The sequence below is a fragment of the Scyliorhinus canicula genome, chromosome 18, assembly GCF_902713615.1.
Source record: "Scyliorhinus canicula chromosome 18, sScyCan1.1, whole genome shotgun sequence".
NCBI lineage: Eukaryota > Metazoa > Chordata > Chondrichthyes > Carcharhiniformes > Scyliorhinidae > Scyliorhinus > Scyliorhinus canicula.
In genome coordinates, this window is record NC_052163.1 from 38,676,040 (window position 1) to 38,701,906 (window position 25,867).

A 25,867-nucleotide genomic window follows, 5' to 3' on the forward strand; every position below is an offset into this window, starting at 1 on the left:
AAGTAGTGATTATGAAATCCATGACGACAGAACAAGTTAGAAGTTAGATGAAATATTTGCGCGATTTGGTAGACTGGAGCAGGTCATAAGTGACAATGGGACTCCATTCACATCTAGGGAGTTCGAGGACTACTTAAGAGGAAATGTTATACAGCAGGTCAAGTCAGCTCCTTTCCATTCTGCAATAAATGGATTGGTTCATAGTCACTTAAACATTTTATCAGGGTATCAAAGATCCAAGGTATATTGTCCAAAGGAGTGAATGATTTCTTGATGTCATACCAAACCACTACACACACATCACAGTTCACCAGCAATGCTGCTTTTCAAAAGGAAGCAAAGAACAAAATTTGACATGTTGATACCACCTGATACTTCAGAGATTGTCAAACAACAGCGACAAGCACGGATTGCTAGAAGGGAACAAAACTCTTGGCAAGTATTCACGCAAGAAGAGTGACTGCTCGCCAGAAGCTACACTACCAATGAGAAATGGGTACCTGCTATGGTCCTAGCAAAAACAGATTCAGTCGGACAATGAAAGAATTTTGAGATGTCATACTGACCAACCACTAGTTTCATAAAGTGAATTCGCTGAAACGTCTCAAGAGGTATTTTCACCGGAAAATCTAAACAGTGATATTTCTGAACAGAGACCAAACATAGACAAATTCAGATTCTGCTTCTGAGGACTTTTCAATACCTATGGAGATGGACACTGAGGTAACTACACAGAAAGTGCCACCTACTGAAGAAAAAGAAGACACTTCCAAGAACTTGAGAAGCCGGGTTCCAGAATGTCGACCTGAGAGACTGTCTTATTAAGCTGTATACATGTAAAAAGATAATGGTGTAAAGAAATGTATCTCATGTACAAGTGGGTCTGTAGTTGCCTGTTGTAAGGGTCCTTCCTGTTGATTCCTTTAGTTCCCCTTATTTTTGCCATTGTCATTTTTGATCCATGAATGCTTAATGGACATGTGTCTTTAAGTCAAGCAACAGAAAGGATGAGGAATTCAAGAAGTTGCAACATAGTATATGCTGCTAGCTTTGGACAGGATGCCTAGACATTGAGGCACTTGAGAGATGGGGTGGAAGTCAGTTTGAATGGTTGGCTGGTGGCCAATGAATTGGCCAAGAGGCCGTGTTCTTCCCGGTAACAGGTGGTGATTGGGTCCTACTCAAGTGGAATAATTTCCAGAGACCTAAGGAAAGCAGAGTTGAGACCTGGATACACGGGGACAAGGACCTTCTCCCACACTTGAAAGGCTGCGAGTTGATGTATTCCTGAACCTACAGAAAACCTGAATGAATCTACAATGAAACCATTACAGGTTGCAACAAATGGAATGGCTGAAAGTTTACTTTGAAGGAAGGTGGGATTAAAGACCGCCATCTGAAACAAAGACTGTTTTTCCTTTTAATTTTACCCCTCTACTCCCCTCTGTGTTTGCCTGTCTTGTGTATGTCCGTGTGTGTGTGTATATAGGGCGGGAGCAAGCTAAAGTGGGAGGTTAGGAGTTAGATAATAGTTAACCAGTTGTACTTGCTGCATATTTCATTGTAGTTCTTGTTATAAATAAAAAGTAATTGTGTTTAAATTTACAAACCTGGTGACTGTAATTATTGGGCAGCCGAGAGCCAAAAACTTTGGATATTTTTCCAAAAATTATTGGTTAATTCAATTGTGTTGCGACTCAAGGGGGGCTGGAATTGACCACGCCCTAGCCCAGGGTGTCATAGCAATTAGGAAAATAAATATCTTTTGTACTGAAGAGGGAGGGGTGATATGTATTAAAGAATACATTTCTGCTGGTGGAATGTCACATGGTCTGTAATGACATCAGTAGGGTGTTTTGTGTTAGGGCTTTCAGCTCTCCATCTTAGATTGCATGAGCAACATCTCTCAATAAACCTAGCGACGTGCTTGTATGAAATCTAGGTCCATGACTTCTTTTTGCGGTATATTGCGAATCTTGGAAACCAGGTATGATGAGAGAGTACATAAACCACTGTTGTAATCCTTGAAATTAGCAAAAGTGTGATTTGATTGAAGTTTTAAAGATAGTAAGGGGAACTGACAAGATAGCTTGAGGGAAAGTATTTCTGCAGGTTGGAATTTAGGACTCGTGGGCATAATCTATAAATTGGAGCTAGACTTTTCAGGAGTGAGGTTAGAAAACACTTCTACCGTTAGAAAACACAGAAAAGTGGCTGAAACTGATGCTGACTTAATTGTTAATTCAAATTCTGACAATGATAGATTCTGCTAATCAAAGGTTAATTGAGGGATATCGGAAAAGGTGAGTACACTGAGTTAGGTCACAAATCACTCAATCCCATTGCACGGTGGGTTCAAGGGGTTAAGTGTCCTGTTCCTATGTTGGCCATCAATATTGAAATCTTTTACATTTCTTACCTCTGTTTCTTACCTCCTTTAGAACTGCTTATAAATTGTCCTCTGTACATTTAGTACTTCATATTCTTTATCATTTACCGCCTTAAAGTTTGCCCATTATTTTTCAGCTATCAATGACTTTTAAAATTGAAATGTAATACCGTAAAATCCTCTCTGCTTCTTCGCGATCCACCACTGTATCTTTCACTGCCCTTCCGCACTTTGTTGGAGTACAACCTACGAAAAAGAATAAAAAGGCAGGCGCTCAAAACAGAAATTCTCAAATCGAAATGGCTCAAGTGGTGGATTATACAGAAATGATCAATAATTTTCTCAGTCTTGTAATCTAATTACCAAAGGAACTCTAAACTGGAGCTTCTACTCATTGGAATGAGATACGAAAGTGCTAACCGATTAGTTCAGAGAATTCTGTCACTGACATTGAAGTATCACTGCTTTCATATTTGCTAACATCTCGCAAGGGAAATAAGGGAGATTGGAGCTTGTCATCAAACAGTGGCACCAGGTTTCAAATATGACTGATCAGTCCTGACAACCTACATTCTAAACTCCAGCCCATCAGGCATTACCTGCAGTCATTGTAGGCTGCACAAGAACTTGAGGTAGAAATGTTTGACTGTGAACAGTAGGTTTCTGAGAGATGCGGCTAAGGCTTGCGTCCTTAGTGCCAAGAAAATAGTTACTTTTAACAAGCTGCCCAAATAAAGCTTTTGAATACTTTTTACCATCCTCAAATAAATGTCCTCGAGAAAGGTTAGCTGTTCTCTTACGTTACAATTTTCATTTTCCAAACTGACTAATGAAAAGACGCTTTACGAGAGCAAGTTCTTTCTTCCATTCGCTGTGTAGCAATTTGGCATGTCCTACAGGCATGAAAGCACGATATCAATTCAAGTTTCCTTTTCCTTCTCTCCGCTCCCTATTGAATCAGGTTTGATCCCCCCACCTCATGGTGATGGAGGGTAAAGACATGTTTGTGAAAGTTTATGTATTCAGGAGATAGGCAAAGCTGCTGTTGGTGCTTGTGACTCATGTCATCTAATGAATACCCAGATGTGGGCTGCTGGATCTAACCTAAATCTATCCAATCAGCTCAGTGGTAGTACTACATTACAGATTTGTGGGTAATCTCAATGCGAAGACTGCTTCTTCCACAAGGATTAGGCAGTGATCATTCACGTAAAGCAGTGATGGGCAACCTAGGTTTGCAAGTGGGCCACATGAGTAGCCCTCCTTCATCTCACTGGGCCATAAGATTATAATTAAGTTTGTTCACTACCATAACTCCATAAATAAGATGAAATATATTTAATGCACGCCAAATGTTTCCTAACAAGTTATAGAAAGTGCTTGATCATTTATATATTGATAGAACTATCAACAACTTCAAATGGTAAAAGCAAAAGAAACATTTACACTTTGGATGCAGAGGGAGCGGCGGCTCTCACAGTCGATGGCCGCGACTCAGCCCATCTTACTTGGTGTTGGGACGAGGCCACTGAATCTCGCGAGAGGCTTCTCGCAAGATTTGTGATGCTCAAAACACCTCGCAAAATTTAACAACATTTTGCGAAGCGTCGTGATCTGGATCTGACCCTCACTGGGCGTAATCCAGATGGTGCATTTAAATATGTGTTTGTGTGATTCTCCCAGTGCCCAGTACCTAATGGCCGGGCATGGGTGACGTCCCACGGGTGCCATTTCGTACTGTGGACCATTCGTAATGGCACTTGGGGATGGAGTACCAGGCCATTGAGACCCCTGGGTGGGGAACAGGGCAGGGTGCCACTGACAGGGTGGCATTGCCAGGTTGGAAGGGACACTGCCAGGGTCCCAGGCTGGCAGTGCCAAAGTGCCCAGTGCCAGCTTGGCACTGCCAGGGATCGGAACCTGGGGGAGGGGATGATCCCTGGGGCCGCTGAAGTAGGAGAGGCTGGGAAGGTCAAAGATGGGGGTGAGGCTGCGAATGGGAGATTGTGGCAGCCAGACAAAACAGCACCCCTATCTGTGAGGAGCCGTTCCTGCTGGGCTCACCAGCAAGAACTGACTCACGTGTGGCCTTGGCGCAGAGAAAATAGTACTTATGAAGATTTCTAACCTGCTTTTGGTGTTGAACCTCAAATCTTTTCTGACATTTTCCAGGTTACCTATGTTCTCTGGTCTGTTAATTATGAAATATTCAATCATACCCAGTGGAACAGATTTTGTTTAGAAAGCAATGTCTTCAGGGTAGGTTTCTTCCCTCGCTTCAGCGGCAGAAGAACAATGAACTTGAGCAGTCTCCTATAGTTCCATTCCTGTGTCAGAGTACACGACTTGTTCAAGTTTTTCAGGCATATTCGCAGTCTCCGGATATCGGCAGGTCGAAGTCATCAGACAAGTCACCAAAGCTTTTTGTGGATGTTGCTGGCGAGGATGAATGTGCAGTTTGGGCACTGCTCAATACTTCAAACCTTTTAATGTAGTGTCAAACCTTTCACCTAGCGTCCTCCTTGTACAACCCAAACAGGTGAGACGACAGGAACACACATTACCGTACAAATTAACGACTGGTTTATTACGGTGTACACAAAACTACGAAAATCTATAACTCCTCTCCATGAAGGGCCACCCTCCTTGACCTGCGGCAAGAGCAGGGTTTTTATACTGTGTGGATTTCCCTTGTTGAAGAGAAAACGAATGGAGCACAGTCCTGGTCCCTCAAGGTGATTATAACTTGCCTGGCCTTCAACTTCCTGCTGCCTTGTTGGCATCTGGCTCTGGTTGAGTTTATCCGCTGGCTGCTGCTCCCAGATTCCCTGTGACATGAAGCCGGTGCTTGCCTGGCCTTCTTCGCACCTTCTGACTGCTGCTTTGATCACCTCTCGCTCGAGTTTCCTCGAAAACTGCGTTTGATCCTGCCTGCTGCTACTAGCTATCTGGCCTGGCATCTGCTCTCCACTGCCTCGCCATTCAGTCTGGTTGCTGCCCAATCCAGCCCTCTCATTCTGAGCCCTGCTGCCTGGCTGAGTCGCCCCACTCCCGCTGGCTGCAGCTCCCTAATTCTCCGAGACTTGGCGCCGGTGCTTGTCTTGCCTTCTTCGCACCTCTCGAATGTTGCAGTGCTCACCTCTCACTCAGGTGGCCAGGCCTCGAGCCTTGACGACTGTGTGTGATGGCTGCCAGCCTGCTGCAGCTGGTGGCTATTTGGCCTCTGTTCTTTTTGATTGGTTTCCTTCTCTTCAGCCCTGGCCTGGAGGTCAGGTTTTTTTTTTTCAAAAAATATACTTTATTCATAAAATTTATCATAATCTTTACAGAACGTTTCAAATTGCCTTGACTGTACATTTCCGTCTGAGTTACAATCATTTGTCTTCAATTCAATTGGGATAACGTTATACACGTATCCTACTATAAGTTACAGTTCTTTCTTAAATATTTACATTACTTTGTTTCTTTCATACATTGTGGTGATGAAAAAAGGACCCCGGACCGAGGGGTTTTACACTGTTACCAATCCCTCGGTGTACATTTGGTGGTAAGACCTTACACAGTGGTCTTCCCCCATTGCGCCTTGGCGGCAGCTGCCCCAAGCTTGAGTGCGTCCCTCAGCACGTAGTCCTGGACTTTGGAATGTGCCAGTCTGCAACAATCGGTCGAGGACAATTCTTTGCACTGGAAGATCAGCAAGTTCCGGGCAGACCAAAGAGCGTCTTTCACCGAGTTGATGACCTTCCAGCAGCAGTTGATATCTGTCTCGGTGTGTGTCCCTGGAAACAGTCCGTAGAGCACAGAGTCCTGTGTTACTGAGCTGCTCGGGATGAACCTTGACAGATACCACTGCATCTCACTCCAGACCTGCTTTGCAAAGGCACATTCTACAAGGAGGTGTGTGACTGTCTCATCTTCCCCACATCCACTCCGAGGGCAGCGTGCAACGGTGCTGAGCCTTCGGGTGTACATGAAGAATCTGACAGGGAGGGCCTTTCTCATCACCAGCCAAGCTAGGTCTTGGTGCTTGTTTGAAAGTTCTGGTGATGAGGCATTCTGCCAGATGGTTCTGACAGTCTGCTCAGGGAACCATCCAACGTCCTCCACAGTCTCCTTTTCTCTGAGGGTCCCGAGGCCTCAATGGCCGTGGTCAGCGCCGCCTCCTCCTCTCCTCGCTGAAGGCTTTGCACTCCGATGTTAGGTCGGCCTCAGGCTGCCCGTCAGACCTAATGCTAGAAACCTGGCTGCTGCTTTGCACCTTTACTCAATGAAAGTTCAGAAACTTCACACCAATTCAGAAGATCCGTGTCAGAACTGCTTTAAATCTCCAACACCTCTCAATATCTGGCAAACTGCTTTCTCGCTCTAAATGGGAGCCGACCAATCAGAACCCGATGATGTTCTGCATTGACTGCTGATGGGCTATCAGCAAATTTAGAGTTATCAAGGCTCTGATTGGTGTTCCCACGGTGTTCCCATCACAACAGTCACCCCTCCGTATGGGCTGGGCCATCCCCCCCCTGCCCCCCCCCCCCCCCCCCCCCCCCACACCAACTTGGCTGGGGCCCTACGCTGCAACACTGTGTGTTTCATTCAAAGTCTGCCTTTGTTGTTTTCAACATTGAATTTTTCAAATCAAATTAAATTTGTAAAGGTACCATGCGTCTCCAAAAATATGCTGCTGACAGATTTCTTTATTTGCAGGCCACTGAAGCTACATTTTCTGAAAAATCGATGTTTCATCTTTAAAGGCCAGCTGATGTAGTAATTGCTTTCACTGGCTTGCTCTTCTGACCAGTTAAATTAATTTGAGTGTCACTCAACCAGCTCGCACCTTAATTATCACATCCCTCCGTAGATACCTATTACTCCCAGCTGTGTTACATTTTTCAATTTTCTTTCTGAAACGAACTCTGCGACAATGGCAGGAATTCTCCGATCATTGCGATTCACTTTCCCCGGCCGGCAGTGCAGCCCGCCTGCGGGTTTCCCGGCAGCGTAGGGTAGTTACCATGGGAAATCTATTGACAAGCGGCAGAAGGGTAGAATCACATCTCCAGGAAATGATGCGCAGTCGAGAAACATGGGTCTGAGGGACCAGAGAATCTCGCCCATATCTGCTTGAGCAACAACACTTTGAGCTCCAAAAATGTGCAAATAACATGACGGTTCTCACTTAGAAAAATGGGCCAATGAAGATCTGCACTTGTCAAGTGAAATGAAAGATAAATGCAGCGAGACATCGGGAAGAATGAACAGAAACTAGGAATTCAAGCCCTTGAATTTGCCCCTTGCAGTGAAATCACAAACATGTGCAAAGAACGTGTTTACGATTTCACGATAAATAGCCACCGATAGAGATCCTCCAAATTTTGTTTTGAGATCCTCAATACTGTATTGAAGAAGTCGTAAACCATTGCCCCACTTTCATTGATGATGATAAACTTTTATTTTACTACTTCAATCACCACGGTGGTTACCAAACGAAAATTTGCCTATTTATTGGTTAAGACCAGGGATGGGACCAATTCAGTCAATTTTTGCATAATATCAATTTGATTTTAAATTTTGCTTTTAAAAATATTTTCTTAAATTATTCTGCTTGCGGAAGATATGAGATTTTCTTTGCCAGCTTGCAGGCTCAAACCAGGGTCAATTTTCCCTGAATTGGCCTTTGATGTTCCTTTATGAGGCCAGTGGACCGAGGGTTGTCTCACCATGCAATTGAGGCACCCTCTCACAAACGTTTTCAAAATTTAAGAAAGATGGCCTTTGTGGTCAGGTGTGGAAGGGAGGGCGAAGGTCTTTAGCTGCTACTGAACTTGACCAAGCAGGAACTGTCTCTAAGCCAAAGGAACTGGCAACTTCCAGGCAGCTGCACTGTCCTGTCACCCCGTGGCACCTGGAGGCTGACTTGAAAATCCCAAATAGTCTCAGGCAATAGGCCTCAATATTGAAATGTTTATAATGTTCTCATTTTTACCTGTTTCACATTTTAACCTCTTTTTGCCAATCTATGACTCTATTTCCTGATCTTCACCCTGCACATTTAGCCAACGTTTATATTTACCAGTGGCCTTTTCTGCCCCTCCTATGATGGTGGCATTCTTCCACTCACTGGCTCATCTGGCAAGTGTGTTACCTTTGTTCCTACTTTGGGTAGTTGTCCTTTTCAATAAATATCCTTATCCTGCACTTCAGTCTTACTTTGTTCATCATCAATCAATTCAGTCAGTTCCCCATAATTGCCCATTATGTCCATATGTGAAGTGCATGGGGCCTCTTCCCTCTCCACATCCTGTTCAGAAGCTGTGACGGTATAGTCAGCACCAATTAGCTTTGAAGTGTGAACCTAACAGTTTGATTCCCATGTTGTACAATTACTACGTTTCCTTCACTGCACATCACGTTGCCAGGGTTTTTCCATGATTTCTGCCCTTTTCTTTTGTAATATCTCAAATCTCTCTGTCGACACTGTATTCCTGATGACCTTGTGCAGTACAGTAAGGCTCGCCAAACTTTCTCTGAAACTTCAGCTTTAATAAAAGCCATACGGCCCATCGTGTCTGTTCCGCCATCCAATTGTAAGAAGTCTTACAACACCAGGTTAAAGTCCAACAGGTTTGTTTCGAATTACTAGCTTTCACAGCACTGCTCCTTCCTCAGGTGAATGAAGAGGTGGGTCCCAGAAACATAGATATAGACAAAGTCAAAGATGCAAGACGATACTTTGAATGAGGGTATTTGTAAGTAATTAAGTCTGTACAGGTCCAGACAGAGCAACTGGAGAGAGGGATAATCATGGGTTAAAGAGGTGTGAATTGTCTCAAGCCAGGGCAGTTGGTAGGATTTTGCAAGTCCAGGCCAGATGGTGGGGGGGTGAATGTAATGCGACATGAATCCAAGGTCCCGATTGAGGCCGTACTCATGTGTGTGGAACGTGGCTATAAATTTCCACCAACTTATAGCTGGACCCGGGTTCGATGCCAGCCCCGAGTCACTGTCCGTACGGAGTTTGCACATTCTCCTGTGTCTGCATGGGTCTCACCCCTACAACCCAAAGATTTGCAGGGTAGGTGGATTGGCCAAGCAGGCGGAAAATCGAGATTTTGGCTCCCACCTAATCCAGTCACATTTCCCACCCTTGCAGGCTCCACTTCTAAATAATAAATACATTGTGTGAAACATTTTGATATATTTCAATATAATAAGGTGCCAGATGAATGCAAATACATTAATAAACTTTCAGGCAGTGGTAGTCCCATGCATCTGCTCCCCTTGTCGTTCTAAATAAAAGATGGGGAAGCTTGTAAGGCACCAAACAAGTCGAAGGAGCCTTGGTAAGCAGCTGCAGTGTATCTTTTAGATGTTACACAGTGCTCCCACTCCATGGGCGAAATTCTCCAACCCCCAGCAGGGTCGGAGAATCACCTGGGGGCGCCTAAAATCCCGCCCCGGCCGGGCAGAGATTCTCCGCCACCCGGGAAGTGGCGGTGGCGGGAATCTCGCCACTCCGATCGGAGAGGCCCCTGCGGTGATTCTCCGGCCCGGATGGGCCGAAGTCCCGCCGCTGGGAGGCCTCTCCCGCCGCCGAGGTTTAAACCACCTCTGGAACGGCGGGCTCAGCAGCGCAAGCAGGCCCCCGGGGTCCTGGGGGGCGGGGGGCGATCGAACCCTGGGGGGTGCCCCCACGGTGGCCTGGCCCGCGATCGGGGCCCCCCGCTCAGACTCTGGGCCAGTGCCTTGGCTGCTCTATTTTCTTCCGCGTCAGCCACGGCCTCCACCATGACGGAGGCGGAAGAGAACCCCACATCACGCATGCGCCGGCAGTGACGTCAGCGGCCAGCTGCCGCTGACGTCACTGCCGGCGCATGCGTGGACCGGCGAAAGCCTTTCGGCCAGCCCCGCTGCCGGGGGCGCCGGTTTTTCGCGCAGGTCTTCTGGTGCCAACCGCTCCGGCACGGGGCTGGCCCCCAAAGGTGCGGAGAATTCCCCACCTTTGGGAGGCGCGACCCCTGAGTGGTTGGCGCCACTCCCCTACTCCGGGACCCTCCGTCACGCCGGGTAGGGGAGAATGCCGCCCCATGTCAGTAATGGAGGGACTGCATGTTTAAGGTTGTTGATGAGATGCCAGATAAGTGAATTGCATTGTCCTGGATGCTGACTAGCTTCTTCAGAGTTGCTCTGGATTTAAAAATAATCAAGGCAGAATATTAATGCATAATATCACCAAAGTGCCTCTTTATTTTCAAAACAATATTTGACTAGAAACTCAGTACTGTAAAGAAAATGAGACAGCAAACTGCTTTAAAATCTATCCAAGGTTACCTTCCAAGCTCAAGATGAGAAAAGCAAACAAGCAAACTCCAAAAGATAGTGCGGTGAGAGAGACATTTCAAAGGACATCTACTGGCATCAAAACCCAAGACTCTAATTAAGGAAGAAATTAACAATGCAAAATGCTGAATTTTAATCTGCAGTAAAGACAACAGGAACTGCTAACAAGCCAGAGGCATCCAACAGACACTCAAATCCCATCTCTTGTGGAGGTCAAAGCAACCCCATCTTCTGCTGGTTTCAATTATCTTGAAATATGTCAAAGGTTTCTGAAATGATGGATCAAAATGTTCCACAAAAAGGACTGCAAGACATGTTAATCGGATTCCTTTTGGGGAATATACAGACAGGAGGTATTTAAGAACTTTTTCCCCAAGCCTGACAGAGAGACGTCATTGAAGTCATCTGGAAAACCTGCTGAAGGGAAGAGCGAGGAATTTCTCACTCTCTCTGGTTAAGAAAAGCCTTGGGCGTTCGGTGACGGGACGGAGAATCCATTTTCCCACACAAAATCCGGAGCGGCACCGACCCCCGAAAATAATATTAATAATAATCGCTTATTGTCACAAGTAGGCTTCAATGAAATTACTGTGAAAAGCCCCTCAGGGAGTACGCCGCACCGAGTATCCACCGCCTCAGCCTATTGCCTGAGGCCCGCCCTGCTATTCTCCATCCCCGATCAACCGAATTCACGACGGCGTGTTTGTAATGTGGTCCTGCCATTCGGGAAACTCGCGAGGGCTGTCGGGGGCGGGCCGATCGGAGGGCAGAGGGGGCCTCATTCGGGACTGGGGGCTATGTGTGCGGGCGGTTCGGGTCGGGCGAGCAGCTGATGCGGGGCACTATTTCAGCGATCTAGGTCGCTGGCATGGCGCGGTCGCTGGAGGCTGCCGCCGTGCACGTGCGCGGCCTCTGACCCGGAAGTGCGGGGAGCCGCATCGGCAATTGGAACTGCGAGCTCCACGACAGCTGCCTGCTAGCCCCCAGCAAGCCTGTGAATCTGTGGCCTTTTGACGCCAGTTTTCCTGGCGTAAAAACCACAGATTTCGCAACAACGTGGGGACATAATCCCAAAAACAGAGAATCCAGCCCCTTAATTCTACACTACAAAAATCCAACCAAGAGATAGTGACAGTCTATCAGAAAGAATCTCGGGGGAAATCCATCGTATTCTGGGACAGATCATGGAATTAAAAGGAAGGAATTGTGCAGTTACCTGGAATTCAATTCAACTCCAGGATTTTAAAAGGAACCAGCAACTTCAAACATCTGTAGCATTCAACAATCTGCACCTCAAGTACAAGCAAAGAACTTAACAGCATATTGTTTTAACTTATATTTGGACTCTAACTTTTCTTTTTGTGCGTGTGTTGTCGCGTTTTAATTATTTTTCCTTGGGTTTAGCAGTTAATAAACTTGATCTTTCTTTGACTCAGGAAAACCAGGTTTGACTGGGTCCTAAACTAAATTCATTTGGATTGGAAAAGACATGCAAGGGGAAAATAAATTATAAAACCTTTGTTGCAACTAATTGAGGAGGCTGAATAAAGGGCAGCTAGCTCGCCCCTCCTCACCCGGCCGTATAGCACTAACCATAGGTAAAGGAAGATAATATATGCACACAATAAGGGACACCCACAAAATAATGGATATAGTTGTGGAATCTGATCCAGGAAACAAATCCCATAATATTACTTAATAAGAATGGCATTTGTTTCATTCAGTCAATATGAATCAGTGATTTTTGACAGTAATCCTATTGTTATAAATCAGTGAATCCGCTGATTCACGTGAGGAACGCCACAAAGGAATTCCGAGTAAAATTCATTATAAAATCTAGATTAGTATGGAAATTGCAAAATATTTATTACTTTGCATAATAAAGGGAAATAGCTAAACATCTATTAGAAATGTATAGATTTTTTTCCACTGATTCATCAATTGTCCAACATATTATTTTGGTAACGAAGGGCAAAAACAAGCTCTGACATTGTAACGTACTACTGCTCATTGAAGGTACAGAGCAGATCCTGTAGCCAATGAAAATCTGAAGCTGAGCTTTCTGTTTGTTTTCCTGGGCACACTGTCCATATTATTTCACTATCCAGATTAAGAGAAAGATACTCTCAGAAGGGAGTGAAGCTCATCTACGAAAGTCAACTGCAATGCAGGAAACTAAAACATGTCACAAGTAAAAAGAGGGAAGAAGACACAAAAACCCAACAGTGTTTCCTTTTGGATGAGACCAAGATGGTCCAAGTGGTCCGCTCGGATGGCCCAGGGTCCCAATCCACCTTTTTTAGAAAGCCAGGGTGTTGAACTCTTTGTTCCTTATGAAATACTAAAGGGAATGGTTAAAATGGTTCTTTTCAGCGCAACAATCACTGCACTTCAAAGTAATATATTGTGTAAAACAATTTGAGATATTTCAATATAACGTACCAGATACATGCAAGCACATTAACAAACTCTTATTCATTTATGTTCCTCTTTTTAGGTCCTAAATGTTGACTTTTGCACCATTCCCTCTTTTAGACAGGATTAATTCTCCACAACTATCAATGTCCACCAGAGCAGGGATCAAACAAACACAACAGGTCCACTCTTCAATCCCGCAACATTTGAAATTATTTTTCTCCTGACCATTAGATCATGAATGCTGTTGGTACAGAGTTTGTGTAGCAAACAATACGATCAGCACAAAAGGACCATGATCAAGTCCAACATGGTCTCTGGATTACAAACTCAGCGCTCCACAACAAGCCATGATTCAATTTCTTAATTAATGTTTTAATTTCCCTCAGGGTGGGATTCATAAATTCTAATTAATTGCCGTACGTAATTAAAGGGCAACAGAGTGAACATTGGATTGGCATGGCATTTCTTCTTAGAAAAAAAACATAAATAAGGTTATATTGCTTTGATTCACAGAGTGCGATTTTACAAAATGCCGAGGGCTTTTGCCAAATAATTGAGGGGCTAAAGGAAAAAAAGAGGGAAAAAAAACTTCAGGTGACCATTTTTACTTGCATATATGTTGCCACGATAATGTTTTACAGTTTACAATGTGCCAGATATGACCCGCAATTCAGTTAGTGGGACTTGCTAAGCCTGCCAAGAAAATGTTCCAGTCGACATTGTCAGAACATAAGCCAATCTCCTCTTTTCTTAACATACCACAAAAATGTATAGTCTTTTTGATTTTGCTTGCTGGGAGATAAATTATATTTCTCATGTGCGGAGGTCACAGGGGTTGTGGCTGTCTTTGGTGAAAACAAATTGTTTACCGTTAGTTACTTCAGGCATATGGCAGAATATTACAGGCCTAAAAACAACAGGAACTTTTTTTATATTCATTCATGGGATATGTACACTGCTGTTGACCGTCTAAACATGGGTTGGCACAGTGGCTAGCACTGCTGCCTCATAACGCCAGGGACCCAGCTTCAATTCCGGCCTCGGATGACTGTGTGGAGTCTGCACTTTCTCCCCGTGCCTGCCTGGTTTTCCTCCAGGTGCTCCAGTTTCCTCCCACAGTCCAAAGTTGTGCAGGTTAGGTGGATTGGCCGTGCTAAATTGCCCCTTAGTGTCCAATAGGTTAGGTGGGGTTATTGGATTACAGGGATAGGGTTGGGATGTGGGGTTTGATCTCATATTATCAGTGCAGGCTAATCCAGTAATGTGCTTTCTCAGTTACTTCACCCATTACAGCCATACCATCATTCCTGAAAGATGGGATATGAGAATTGACTTTGTCCTCTTAAAAACCCAGTAATTGATGTGTTGGGTATAAATGTGGATGGCGTGGTCCCCGGCCGTAGAGAGGAAGAGAGCAATCTTTCTGGCATCCGATGCAGCTTCGAGGTCGGTGGCTTCGAGATACAGCTGAAACTTGTGCTTAAAAATCTTCCAGTTGGCACCGATGTTGCCGGTGATGCGGAGCTGCGGAGGAGGGCGGACGCTGTCCATATTAACGGATGGCTGATCGCTGGTCAAAGGCAGGCTATCTCAAGGTAGGTCCGTCAAACTCTAACATCACGCACTGGTACCATTATGTGTTGTGTATGCTGGGTCTGCAAGGACTGTGTTTACCATAGCAGTGAGAGAGACAGGCTTCCAACACTTGGAGAAATGCAACTCTATTTTATTGAACTACTAACTGTTAAACATACTTGAACTGTGGGTTGACACTATGCTGAGTTGACTGGAGACCTGAGGCTAACCTGACCAGACTATCTTGCTACCACATGGTAGATGTTCGTGTTGTTGCTACACGGGCTCCGGTTGTCTCAGAGGCTGCATCCCAAGAGAGCGGGAAAACTAGTGCCCTCTGGCTTGATAGTGGCCGTGTCCTGTCTGGTGATTGGCTGCTATGCTCTGTGTGTTAATTGGTCATCCTGTGTGTCAATCAATGTCTGTCTGTGCACCATCATATACTTGTGTGTATATTATGACAGGAACTATCCCTTGTGTTGCCTTCCCAGCTCTTCTTCATGTCATGCCTCGATATATAGGTCCATTAAGTCAGGCATTGTCAAACTCGGGGGCATGACCCGGAGACCGTTGTTGGGAGGGTCAGGCAGCCGTCCATCGCGGCGCTCCCGATCACACAATCTGCGCACAACAGCCGCAGCAGCTGGCTGTTAATAACACCGGCTGCAAGCGGCCTTCAAAATGGCCGCAAACTTGTAAAAATAAAATGCGGCCGCACTGCGTATGCGTGCTAAATCATCGGTGCGCATGTACAAAAGTATGCGCATGCGCGCCGATGATCGGGCATGCATGCGCAGTGCGGCCGCTTTTTGTTTTAAACGGTCCCAGCTTTTTGTTTTACAAGTTCTGGGGTGGGGGTTTATTCATTTTATTCATTTATTTTATTAATTTAAATTTTTTTTTTCATTTATTTTATTCATATTACATTTTTTTTTACAAGTTCGGGGGGGTTTTGTTTGATAAAATTTTACAGGAGAAAAATGCAGAACTTTGGACAGATGGAGACTCCATACTTTCCTGCAACGGAAGGCTTCACCTTCATCCAACAGGTTCCATTGGAGGAGCGTGTATGAGGGCTCAATAGATCCAAAACCATTTCCTCCATTTTGTCAGTGGCAAACAAGGCAAGAGAAAATCGTGGGTCGCACAGGTCGACCGGCGTGGGTCGCGAAGGTCGGCCATCGTGGGTCGCGAAGGTCGGCCATCGTGGGTCGCGAAGGTCGGCCGTCGTGGGTCGCGAAGGTCGGCCGTCATGGGTCGCGAAGGTCGGCAGTCGTGGGTCGCGAAGGTCGGCCGGGTTGGGTCCCGAAGGTTGGCCGGTTGGCAAAATTTGGTCCCCAGAAATAAAGTTTGAAGAACACTGCATTAAGTCACACTTATTGTTGGAAGTTAGGGGCTGACGAAGAGCCACGGGAAAGTTTAATTAAGATCAGCTGAAGAATTTTAAATTGAATGCTTTAAAATGCATCCTTCACGTACATGGGGGGCTGCAAATCCATTAATTCTCAGGGGCCTGATGAACATGCAAAGTCTGGATTGCATTAATTACTCTGAAATTGCAGTTCTCAAAGTTAAATACAACATGTTATCCACACAACACAGAATTCAATTCATTTCAGAACATGATTCAGAATCGTTTACCACTAAAAATAAATGTGTAAAAGGACTTTAGAATGCACTGACAGGATTAACTGCAGTTATCGGAACCCATCTAACCAGTTACTTAAATCGCGACGTGTAAATCAATCTGACATCGAAGACAACTCCATTTTATTACAGCATGAAAAATCACGCTTTTTGATATACTCAGCTTATAAATCAACAGTGCAACCACCACCGCCCCCCACTCTTTCAGCGGCAAAATACTATACGCGTATTTCTAATCAGCCACAATGTTTCACCCCAGAAATGCACGTTTTGCTTATCTTATACTGAAAATCAGCACATGGGATCATGCAGGCGATGTGGGCTGTATTATGAAGAAGATTCACAGGAGTTTAAGACATGCCCACAAGGACAGAGCGCAAAGCGAAAGACAAGTGACAAATAGAAAGAGTCCACAAGCAAAATGAATGAAGTACAAAGCTTATTTCAAGCTAAAAGGTGTAGATTTGCTAACATGTCAAATAACTGTGCTTCAGCGTTAGTGAGAATCGAAGATGGAGGAAACTGCTCTGAAGATGATGACCAAGACCAAATGTACCATCAGATTAGGGGCCAGCCATTGGTCTGGTCTTGGGAGCATGTATCAGAATGGGTCCTCGAGAATTGTCAAATATAAAACCATACCGTGCAGGAGTGTTTGTGTATGTCCATGACAATACGAGGAGTGTAAAGATGCACTTTCACAGACTCCGTTAATGAACACAAATGGTATTTATTAATAAGAATTGTACAGGTGCATAGCTATAGTTAGCTCACAAAATGTCTCTGCCTCGGAGCCTCTCCCATCATGGGGTTATCCCACCCCAAGTCCCAATTGGTCACACAAGCCAGGTGACCCTTACCCTGCTGTGTTGCCCTTGAAGGGATAATCACCACATCCTCCCCTTTAAGTTTTTATACAATCTTCAATAACTAATTCACTCAGTTCTAAATATTAACTAAACATTATGTACATGGGTTGGACAACTATAAATCGAGACGCTGAGGGGGTTTTCTGTTCCGTGTAGAGTGGAATAATTATGTTGTCTGAGATACTTCCACAGGATCAACGTCAACGGGAACTGCAATAACGAGTACCTCTTCTAGCACAGGCAGTTCATCACTATTTGCTTCCTCAGAGACATCAATTATGTCAATAACAGGTTGATCAGTACCTCGGTGCTTACACGTTGTAAAACATTTCTTGATGACAACACTGACTGCTGAAGTGTCTCTCTTACTCCTCCAGTGGTCCACGTGTTTATGAACAATCTGTCCCTCCATGTTTACTTGGTATGAAAGGGATCTGGTCTCAAGAGACAATAATTCCGAGAATCAAACTTGTTTGACTGCCAAAGTTTCCCACCCATGCGGCTTAATTTACCATAATTGATCGTTCTGTACTATGTGAATTATGGCTTCCTTTCTGGTAACTTTTGTTGGCTTCTATCCTCTTTGGCAAATTTGGAAACACGAGGTTCAGTGTCGTTCTGAGACGACATTTCATTCACAATTCTGCTGGTCGAGCCCCTGTCATTGTATGATAGTCAAGGAGGAATCGTGAGATTTTGGTGTCCAGTGTTCTTCCTGAAGGTTTCTTTAGGCCAGACTTGAAAGTTTGGATGACTCTCTCGGCATGTCCGTTTGATGCTGGGTGGTAGGGCACAGTCGAATGTGTTTAATACCGTTGAGAGCCCTGAACTTTTGAAATTCAGTATTTGTAAATATGGTTCCGTTGTCTGAAAACATGACTTCAGGTCATCCGTGAGTTAAAAAAGCATTGGTGTAATCTTTCTTTGGTAGCATTCGATGTAGGTGACTGCATCTCAAAAATGTCCATTCATTTGTCACAAGCAAAAATATCGTGCCCAGGAATGGACCAAAATAATCAACATCGATTCATTCCCACGGTGCAGTGGGGCTGTAGCAGGCAACCTTTGTTACAGCTGGCCTGATGACGGTGCTTGACGAGCTTCCCGATAGCAACATCAATACCAGATATAACTCCTGGCAGGCATATTCACCTTAGCGATGTGTAGTTTAGTTAAGAGCAGCTCTTTGCCTGGTACAGGAATGACTCCTGTAACTCCCCAGAGTATGATGCCATCCTGACAACTCAATTCATCCTTGCGGATAAAGAATAGTTTCTTTCCTCAGAAACTGGCTCAAATTCCCATCCTATAAGTATTTTGTCTCTCACTTTGGACAGAAGTGGATCTTCATAGGCGGACAAAATTAATGCCTGTCATTGAATTATTACTGAGGTAATTGGCAGGAAGAGATCCAAGAGTGGTTTGTGGTCAGAAACAATGTAAGTACTGGTGGAATATCTTGACACCAAAGACAATCGATATTCCTTCCTTCCCGATTTTTGAGATGCCTTTTTCGGGCTCTGAGTGGGTTCTTGACACATATCATAGAATCCCTATAGTGCAGAAGGAGGCCATTCAGCCCATAGTGCCTGTACTGATCCTCTGAAAGAGCACCCTAACTAGGCCGCTGCCTGGTGTTTCAACTCGGCAGCTGCCTGCCACGGGATACCTGTGTGTCCCGGTGGCCTGGTCGCGCTGCTGACACGCGACCAGCCTAACCCCTGGTCACTTTGTGCATCCAACGGGCAGTTAACAACACGTCCTCCTCACCGGTGCGTCAGTGAGCTGTGCCCATCAGCCACAGGGCAACCAGCGGCAGTGTCCTCGTCACCGTCCTGCCATGGCAGGGCGGCTGACATGTTGCATCCGGGGGTGGACGATCCACTCCACTCCACTCACTCCCTCTCCCCCCTCCCCCCCCACTACTCGCTCTCTGCCCCCCCCCACTACTCGCTCTCCGCCCCCCCACTTCTCCCTCTCCCCCCACTTCTCCCTCTCCCTCCCCCACTTCCCCCTCCCCCCCCACTTCTCGCTCTCTGCCCCCCCCACTACTCGCTCTCCGCCCCCCCACTTCTCCCTCTCCCCCCACTTCTCCCTCTCCCTCCCCCACTTCCCCCTCCCCCCCCACTACTCGCTCTCTGCCCCCCCCACTACTCGCTCTCCGCCCCCCCACTTCTCCCTCTCCCCCCCACTTCTCCCTCTCCCCCCCACTACTCGATCTCTGCCCCCCCCACTTCTCCCTCTCCCCCCCACTTCTCCCTCTCTCCCCCCACTACTCCATCTCCACCCCCCCACTTCTCCCTCTCCCCCACACTACTCGCTCTCTCCACCCCACTACTCGCTCTCCGCCCCCTACTTCTCCCTCTCCCCCTCACTTCTCCCTCTCTCCCCCCACTACTCGCTCTCCGCCCCCCCACTTCTCCCTCTTCCCCCCCACTTCTCCCTCTTCCCCCCCACTTCTCCCTCTCTCCCCCCCCCCACTACTCACTCTCTGCCCCCCCCCCACTACTCTCTCTCCACCACCCCCACCCCCCCCACTTCTCCCTCGCCCCCACCCCTCCCACTGGCAGCTGCGTTCTCGGGGATGCCTTCCCCAATTTGCCGAGACTCCGGGACGGTCCGCTCACCTCCTCACTCCTCGTCAGCCAGCACGACTGGCTGGCGACTTTAAAAAGCAGGTGTGAACGGCGACGTCGTGACCTTGCGGGCCGGAGAATAGCAAGGGTGCCGGAGAATCGCCTTTTTGGCTGCATCGGGCGATTCTCCGTATTTTTGCGCACGAAACACGATTACAAAAATTTGGCCGGTTGGGAGAATAGCGGGAGCGCGTCGGACCGGCGTCGCGGAAAAACGGCGTGGCCCGCTATTCTCCCAACCGGCGTGACATCGGAGAATCGCGCCCAGGGTCTGACTTGCCTATTTTTTTTTTTTTTTTTAAATAATTTTTATTGAAATTTTTCGATACAAACATTTACCCCTACTACATTTTAAATTATAACACAACAAATCCCCCCTGGAAAATCCTCCCCACGCCCTCCCCCGCGCGCACCCCCCCACCCTCTCCCCCCCCCCCCCCCCCCCCCCCCGCGCTACCAGTCTAGCAACCAAACCGTTTTTCCCTTTCTGCCGATGGCCTCGGGCAGTCATTGCCCGCGACCCCTCGCTGACGTGCTCCCTTCGTTGCTATCCCCCCCCCCTCCCTTCCCCCCCCCCCCCTTTCTACCCGGGTTGCTGCTGTTTCGGCCTCCAGTTCCTATCTCTGATCCAGAAAGTCAAGGAAGGGCTGCCACCGCCGGAAGAACCCCTGTACCGACCCTCTCAGGGCGAATTTGATTCTTTCCAATTGGATGAAGCTTGCCATGTCGTTTAACCAGGTGTTAACACTTGGTGGCCTTGTGTCCCTCCACTGAATCAAGATCCTTCTCCGAGCTACCAAGGACGCAAAGGCCAATATTCCGGCCTCCCCTGCCTCCTGTACTCCTGGCTCCACCCCAACCCCAAAAATCGCTAGCCCCCACCCTGGTTTGACCCTGGTTCCCACCACTCTCGATACCGTCCCCGCCACCCCCTCCCAGAACTCTTCCAGTGCCGGGCACATCCAGAACATATGTACATGGTTCGCAGGGCTTCCCGAACACCTAACACACCTGTCCTCACCCCCGAAGAACCGACTCATCCTAGTCCCCGTCATATGGGCTCTGTGCAGCACCTTAAATTGGATGAGGCCCAACCTTGCGCACGACGACGACGAATTGACCCTCTCTAAGGCATCCGCCCATGTCCCATCTTCTATCTGCTCTCCCAGCTCCGCTTCCCACTTGTCTTTCAGCTCCTCTATCGATACCTCCTCCACCTCCTGCATTATTTTGTAGATGTCCGAGACCTTCCCTTCTCCGACCCAGACCCCTGACAGCACCCTATCACTCACCCCTCTATCGGGAAGCAAGGGAAATCCTTCCACCTGTCGCCTGGCAAATGCCTTCACCTGCAGGTATCTAAACGTGTTCCCCGGGGGGAGCTCAAATTTCTCCTCCAGCTCTCCCAGGCTCGCAAACCTCCCCTCTATGAACATGTCCCTCAATTGCCTGATGCCCGCCCTGTGCCAGCTCTGGAACCCCCCGCCAGTGTTCCCCGGGACAAATCTGTGGTTCCCTCTCAGTGGCGCCGCCATCAGACCCCCCACTTCCCCCCTGTGTCGCCTCCACTGCCCCCAGATTTTAAGGGTGGCCGCCACTACCGGACTCGTGGTATACCGTGTGGGGGGGAGCGGCCATGGTGCCGTTACTAGCGCCCCCAGGCTTGTATTGCCGCAGGACGCCCTCTCCATACGTTTCCAAGCTGCCCCCTCCCCCTCCATCACCCACTTGCGCACCATCGATGCGTTCGCCGCCCAGTAGTATCCGGAAAGATTGGGTAGCGCTAATCCTCCACTGTCCCTACTCCGTTCCAAGAAAATCCTTCTCACTCTAGGGGTGCCATGTGCCCACACATAGCCCATAATGCTGCTAGTTACCTTCTTGAAGAAGGCCCTGGGGAGAAAGATGGGCAAGCACTGGAACAGAAACAAGAACCTCGGGAGGACCGTCATTTTGACTGACTGCACCCTCCCTGCTAGCGACAGCGGTACCATGTCCCACCTCTTGAACTCCTCCTCCATCTGCTCCACCAGCCTTGAAAAGTTCAACTTGTGGAGGGTCCCCCAGTTCCTTGCCACCTGCACCCCCAAGTACCTGAAGCTCTTTACTGCTCTCTTAAAGGGGAGCCGCCCAATTCCCTCCCCCTGATCTCCTGGGTGTATCACAAAGACCTCACTTTTACCCACATTTAATTTATATCCCGAAAAGTCCCCAAACTCCGCTAGTATTTCCATTACCTCCGGCATTCCCCCTTCCGGGTCCGCCACATATAACAACAAATCATCCGCATAGAGTGATACCCGATGTTCCTCCCCTCCCCTTGTCAGTCCTCTCCACCCCCCTGAACCCCTCAGTGCCATCGCCAACGGTTCGATCGCTAATGCAAATAGTAAGGGGGATAGGGGGCATCCCTGCCTGGTACCTCGATGGAGCCCAAAATACTCTGACCTCCTCCCGTTTGTAACCACACTCGCCATCGGGGCCGAATACAGCAGCTTCACCCACTTGATAAATCCCTCCCCAAACCCAAACCGTTCCAGCGTCTCCCACAGGTATTCCCACTCCACCCTATCGAATGCCTTCTCCGCATCCAGTGCTACCACTATCTCAGCCTCCCCCTCCACTGCTGGCATCATAATCACATTCAACAGTCTCCGGACATTTGTGTTAAGTTGTCGTCCCTTTACGAACCCCGTCTGGTCCTCATGGATTACCCCTGGCACACAATCCTCTATTCTGGTTGCCAGGACCTTTGCCAACAGTTTGGCATCTACATTCAAGAGGGAGATAGGCCTGTAGGACCCGCACTGTACAGGGTCTTTGTCCCGCTTCAGGATCAAGGAGATCAGGGCCTGTGACATTGTCGGGGGCAGAACCCCCCCCTCTCGCGCCTCATTGAAGGCTCGCACCAGCACTGGACCCACCAAGTCCACATACTTCTTATAAAATTCCACCGGGAACCCATCCGGCCCCGGCGCCTTCCCCGCCTGCATCTGGCCTATCCCTTTAACTAGCTCCTGCAGCTCTATCGGCGCCCCCAGCCCCTCCACCCGTTCCTCCTGGACCTTTGGGAACCTCAATCTATCGAGGAAGTTCTCCATTCCCCCCCTCCTCCTGGGCGGCTCAGACCGGTACAATTCCCTGTAGAAATCCCTGAAGACCCCATTCACCTCTTGCCCCTTCTGCACTACGTTCCCTCCCTTCTCTCTCACTCCCCCAATCTCTCTGGCTGCATCTCGCTTGCGCAGCTGGTGTGCTAGCATCCTGCTCGCCTTTTCCCCGTACTCATAGACCGCGCCCTGTGCCCTTCTCCATTGCGTCTCCGCCTTCCTAGTGGTCAGTAGGTCAAACTGGGCCTGTAAACTGCGCCGCTCCCTCAACAGCCCCTCCTCTGGTGTCTCCGCATATCTCCTGTCCACTTCTATAAGTTCCCCCACCAGTCTCTCCCTCTCCTGCCTCTCCTTCCTTTCTCTGTGTGCCCTTATGGAGATCAGCTCTCCTCTGATCACTGCTTTCAGGGCCTCCCAGACTACCCCCACCTTCACCTCGCCCGTGTCGTTCGTGCCCAGATATCTCTCAATGCCCTTCCGGACCCTTCCGCACACCTCATCGTCCGCCAGCAGCCCCACATCCAGGCGCCACAACGGGCGCTGGTCCCGTGCTTCCCCCAGTTCTACCTCTACCCAGTGTGGCGCATGGTCCGAAATCGCAATGGCCGAGTACTCCGTGTCCTGCACTCTCGAAATCAGCCCCCTGCTCAGTACAAAAAAGTCTATTCTGGAGTACACCCTGTGGACGTGGGAGAAAAAAGAATACTCCCTCGCCCTTGGCCTGCCAAATCTCCAAGGGTCTACCCCCCCCATCTGCTCCATGAACCCCCTTAGCACCTCTGCCGCTGCCGGCCTCCTATTCGTCCTGGAGCTCGATCTGTCCAGCCCAGGGTCGAGCACTGTATTGAAGTCCCCCCCCATGATCAGGCCCCCTGCCTCCAGACCCGGAATGAGGCCCAACAGGCGCCTCATAAAACCCGCGTCATCCCAATTCGGGGCATACACATTCACCAGCACCACATTCTCTCCCTGCAGCCTACCCTTCACCATCACGTACCTACCCTCCTTATCTGCTACCACCTGCGCCGCCACGAACGACACCCTCTTTCCCACCAAAATCGCCACCCCCCGGTTCTTTGCGTCCAAGCCTGAGTGGAACACCTGTCCCACCCACCCCCTTCTCAGGCGTACCTGGTCTACTACTCTCAAGTGAGTCTCCTGCAACATTGCCACATCCGCCTGCAGTCCCTTTAGGTGTGAAAAAACCCTTGATCTCTTGACCGGCCCATTCAGCCCCCTCACGTTCCAAGTAATCAACCGGGTCGCGGAGCGACCCGTCCCTTTCCCCTGTCTATTAGCCATGTCCTGTCCCCTGTTCGCCCCGGGTCGACCCTCCCCTTCTGACCCGTTCCCCATGGCGATGGCCTCCCCCCCCTCTCTCCTCCCGTTCTTCCCTTCCCGTCCTCGGCCTTTCCAGCAGCAACCCGGTATCCCCCCCTAACCCCCCTTCCCCCCCCCCCCCCCCCCCCCCCTGGCTAGGACCCCTCCTAGCCGCGGTGTATCCACCATCGTACTCCCGAGAGTCAGCTGGTTTTCGCTGACCCGGCTGCCCCTGCCACACTCCGACTCCTCCCGATGTGGGGGGGGAGGGGCCTCCCCCCCCCCTTGCCATCCCTCTCTGACCCCGCTTCAGCGCGGGAAAAGCCGCCATTGCTGGCCACACCCCACTCTTCTCTCCTCCCCCTTCCTCCGTCCCGCGCGCGGGAAACAGGGGAAAGCCCGCGCTTTCGCCCGGCCACACCCTATCCCGCCATCTTCAATTCCACCCCCGTCCCCATCCAAGCCCATAAAAAAGCCCCCTTAAAACGAGAGGAAGAAAAAAGAGAAAAAGAAAACACGCATAACCAACTTGCACCCCCCCCGTCCCGCCTCCCCAACTTAACAATATAACAACATAAATAACAAATCTCAAATAAATACATAAATACATAACTATGCCTGCATAACTAAATAACTACCCAATAATAACGTATTTAACCATCACCCTCCATCAAACAGAACAGTAACCATAACCCTTAAAGAACAGATCAAAAAACAGTAAAAAAGCCCCCCCTACAACAACAATAATTAAGGGAAGTTGGCAACGGGAAGAGACACACAAAAAGGAACAAAGAAACCCCCCATAACACAAGTTTCAAAGAAACCAAACGATCCATCAACTTTAACCAAGTTCCGACCTGGCCTAAGAAAGACATGGGCCACTTGATCAGTCAAGGGTACTCGGGCGGCCTCGACCGCCGGCGTTCCCTGACTTGCCTATTTTTAAATTAAACAGAGATTGAATACCACAATCACAGGTTCTTGGCTCTTCCACATTGTACACTTGTAACATCTTGGTTGATCGATTATTCGGCGATCTTAACTTAGCTCTGCACTGCTTTACCAAATGTCCTCTTTTGTGACAATAAACACACTCAGTCTCCTTAGGAGATTCAGGAGCGGGGTTACCTCCAATCAGTAACATTCCACTTTAAGCATTACTGACTGATTGCCTATTCTGTATCTTTTTGTTGGTGGCTGAAATCTTTTCCTGCCTCGCGGCTGCTTCAGCAATTTGGGCGTCCCGGCTGTCTGCAGATTCCTGCCCAAACTGGTGAACGGCACCACTTTATTGGCTTTTGTGCACCTTTATCAGCACTTTCCATGGTCACTATTATCTCCATTGCTTGGTCAAAATTGATGTCAACCTCTGCAAGCAACCTGCATTGAATAACTTTGTTATTTAGCCGCAGTTTAACCTATCTCGTAACATATAAGCAAATTACTGCGGGTGCTGGAATCTGAAAAAAAAAAACGAAAATGCTGGACAATCTCGGCAGGTCTGCCCGCATTGGATTGGATTGAATTGGATTGGATTTGTTTATTGTCACGTGTACTGAGGTACAG

General features: G+C 48.1%; 1 protein-coding gene across 4 annotated transcripts in view; it reads right to left on the reverse strand.

Moving 5' to 3' along the window:
- Positions 1–25,867, reverse strand: part of uts2r2 (urotensin-2 receptor 2) — a 185,938-nt gene that overhangs the window by 115,571 nt on the left and 44,500 nt on the right. For all 4 annotated transcript variants that reach the window (XM_038777112.1, XM_038777115.1, XM_038777111.1 and 1 more), the window contains one exon: positions 2,560–2,635. In XM_038777112.1, the coding sequence (XP_038633040.1) occupies positions 2,560–2,635 (76 nt within the window). The remainder of the gene's footprint in view (positions 1–2,559; positions 2,636–25,867) is intronic.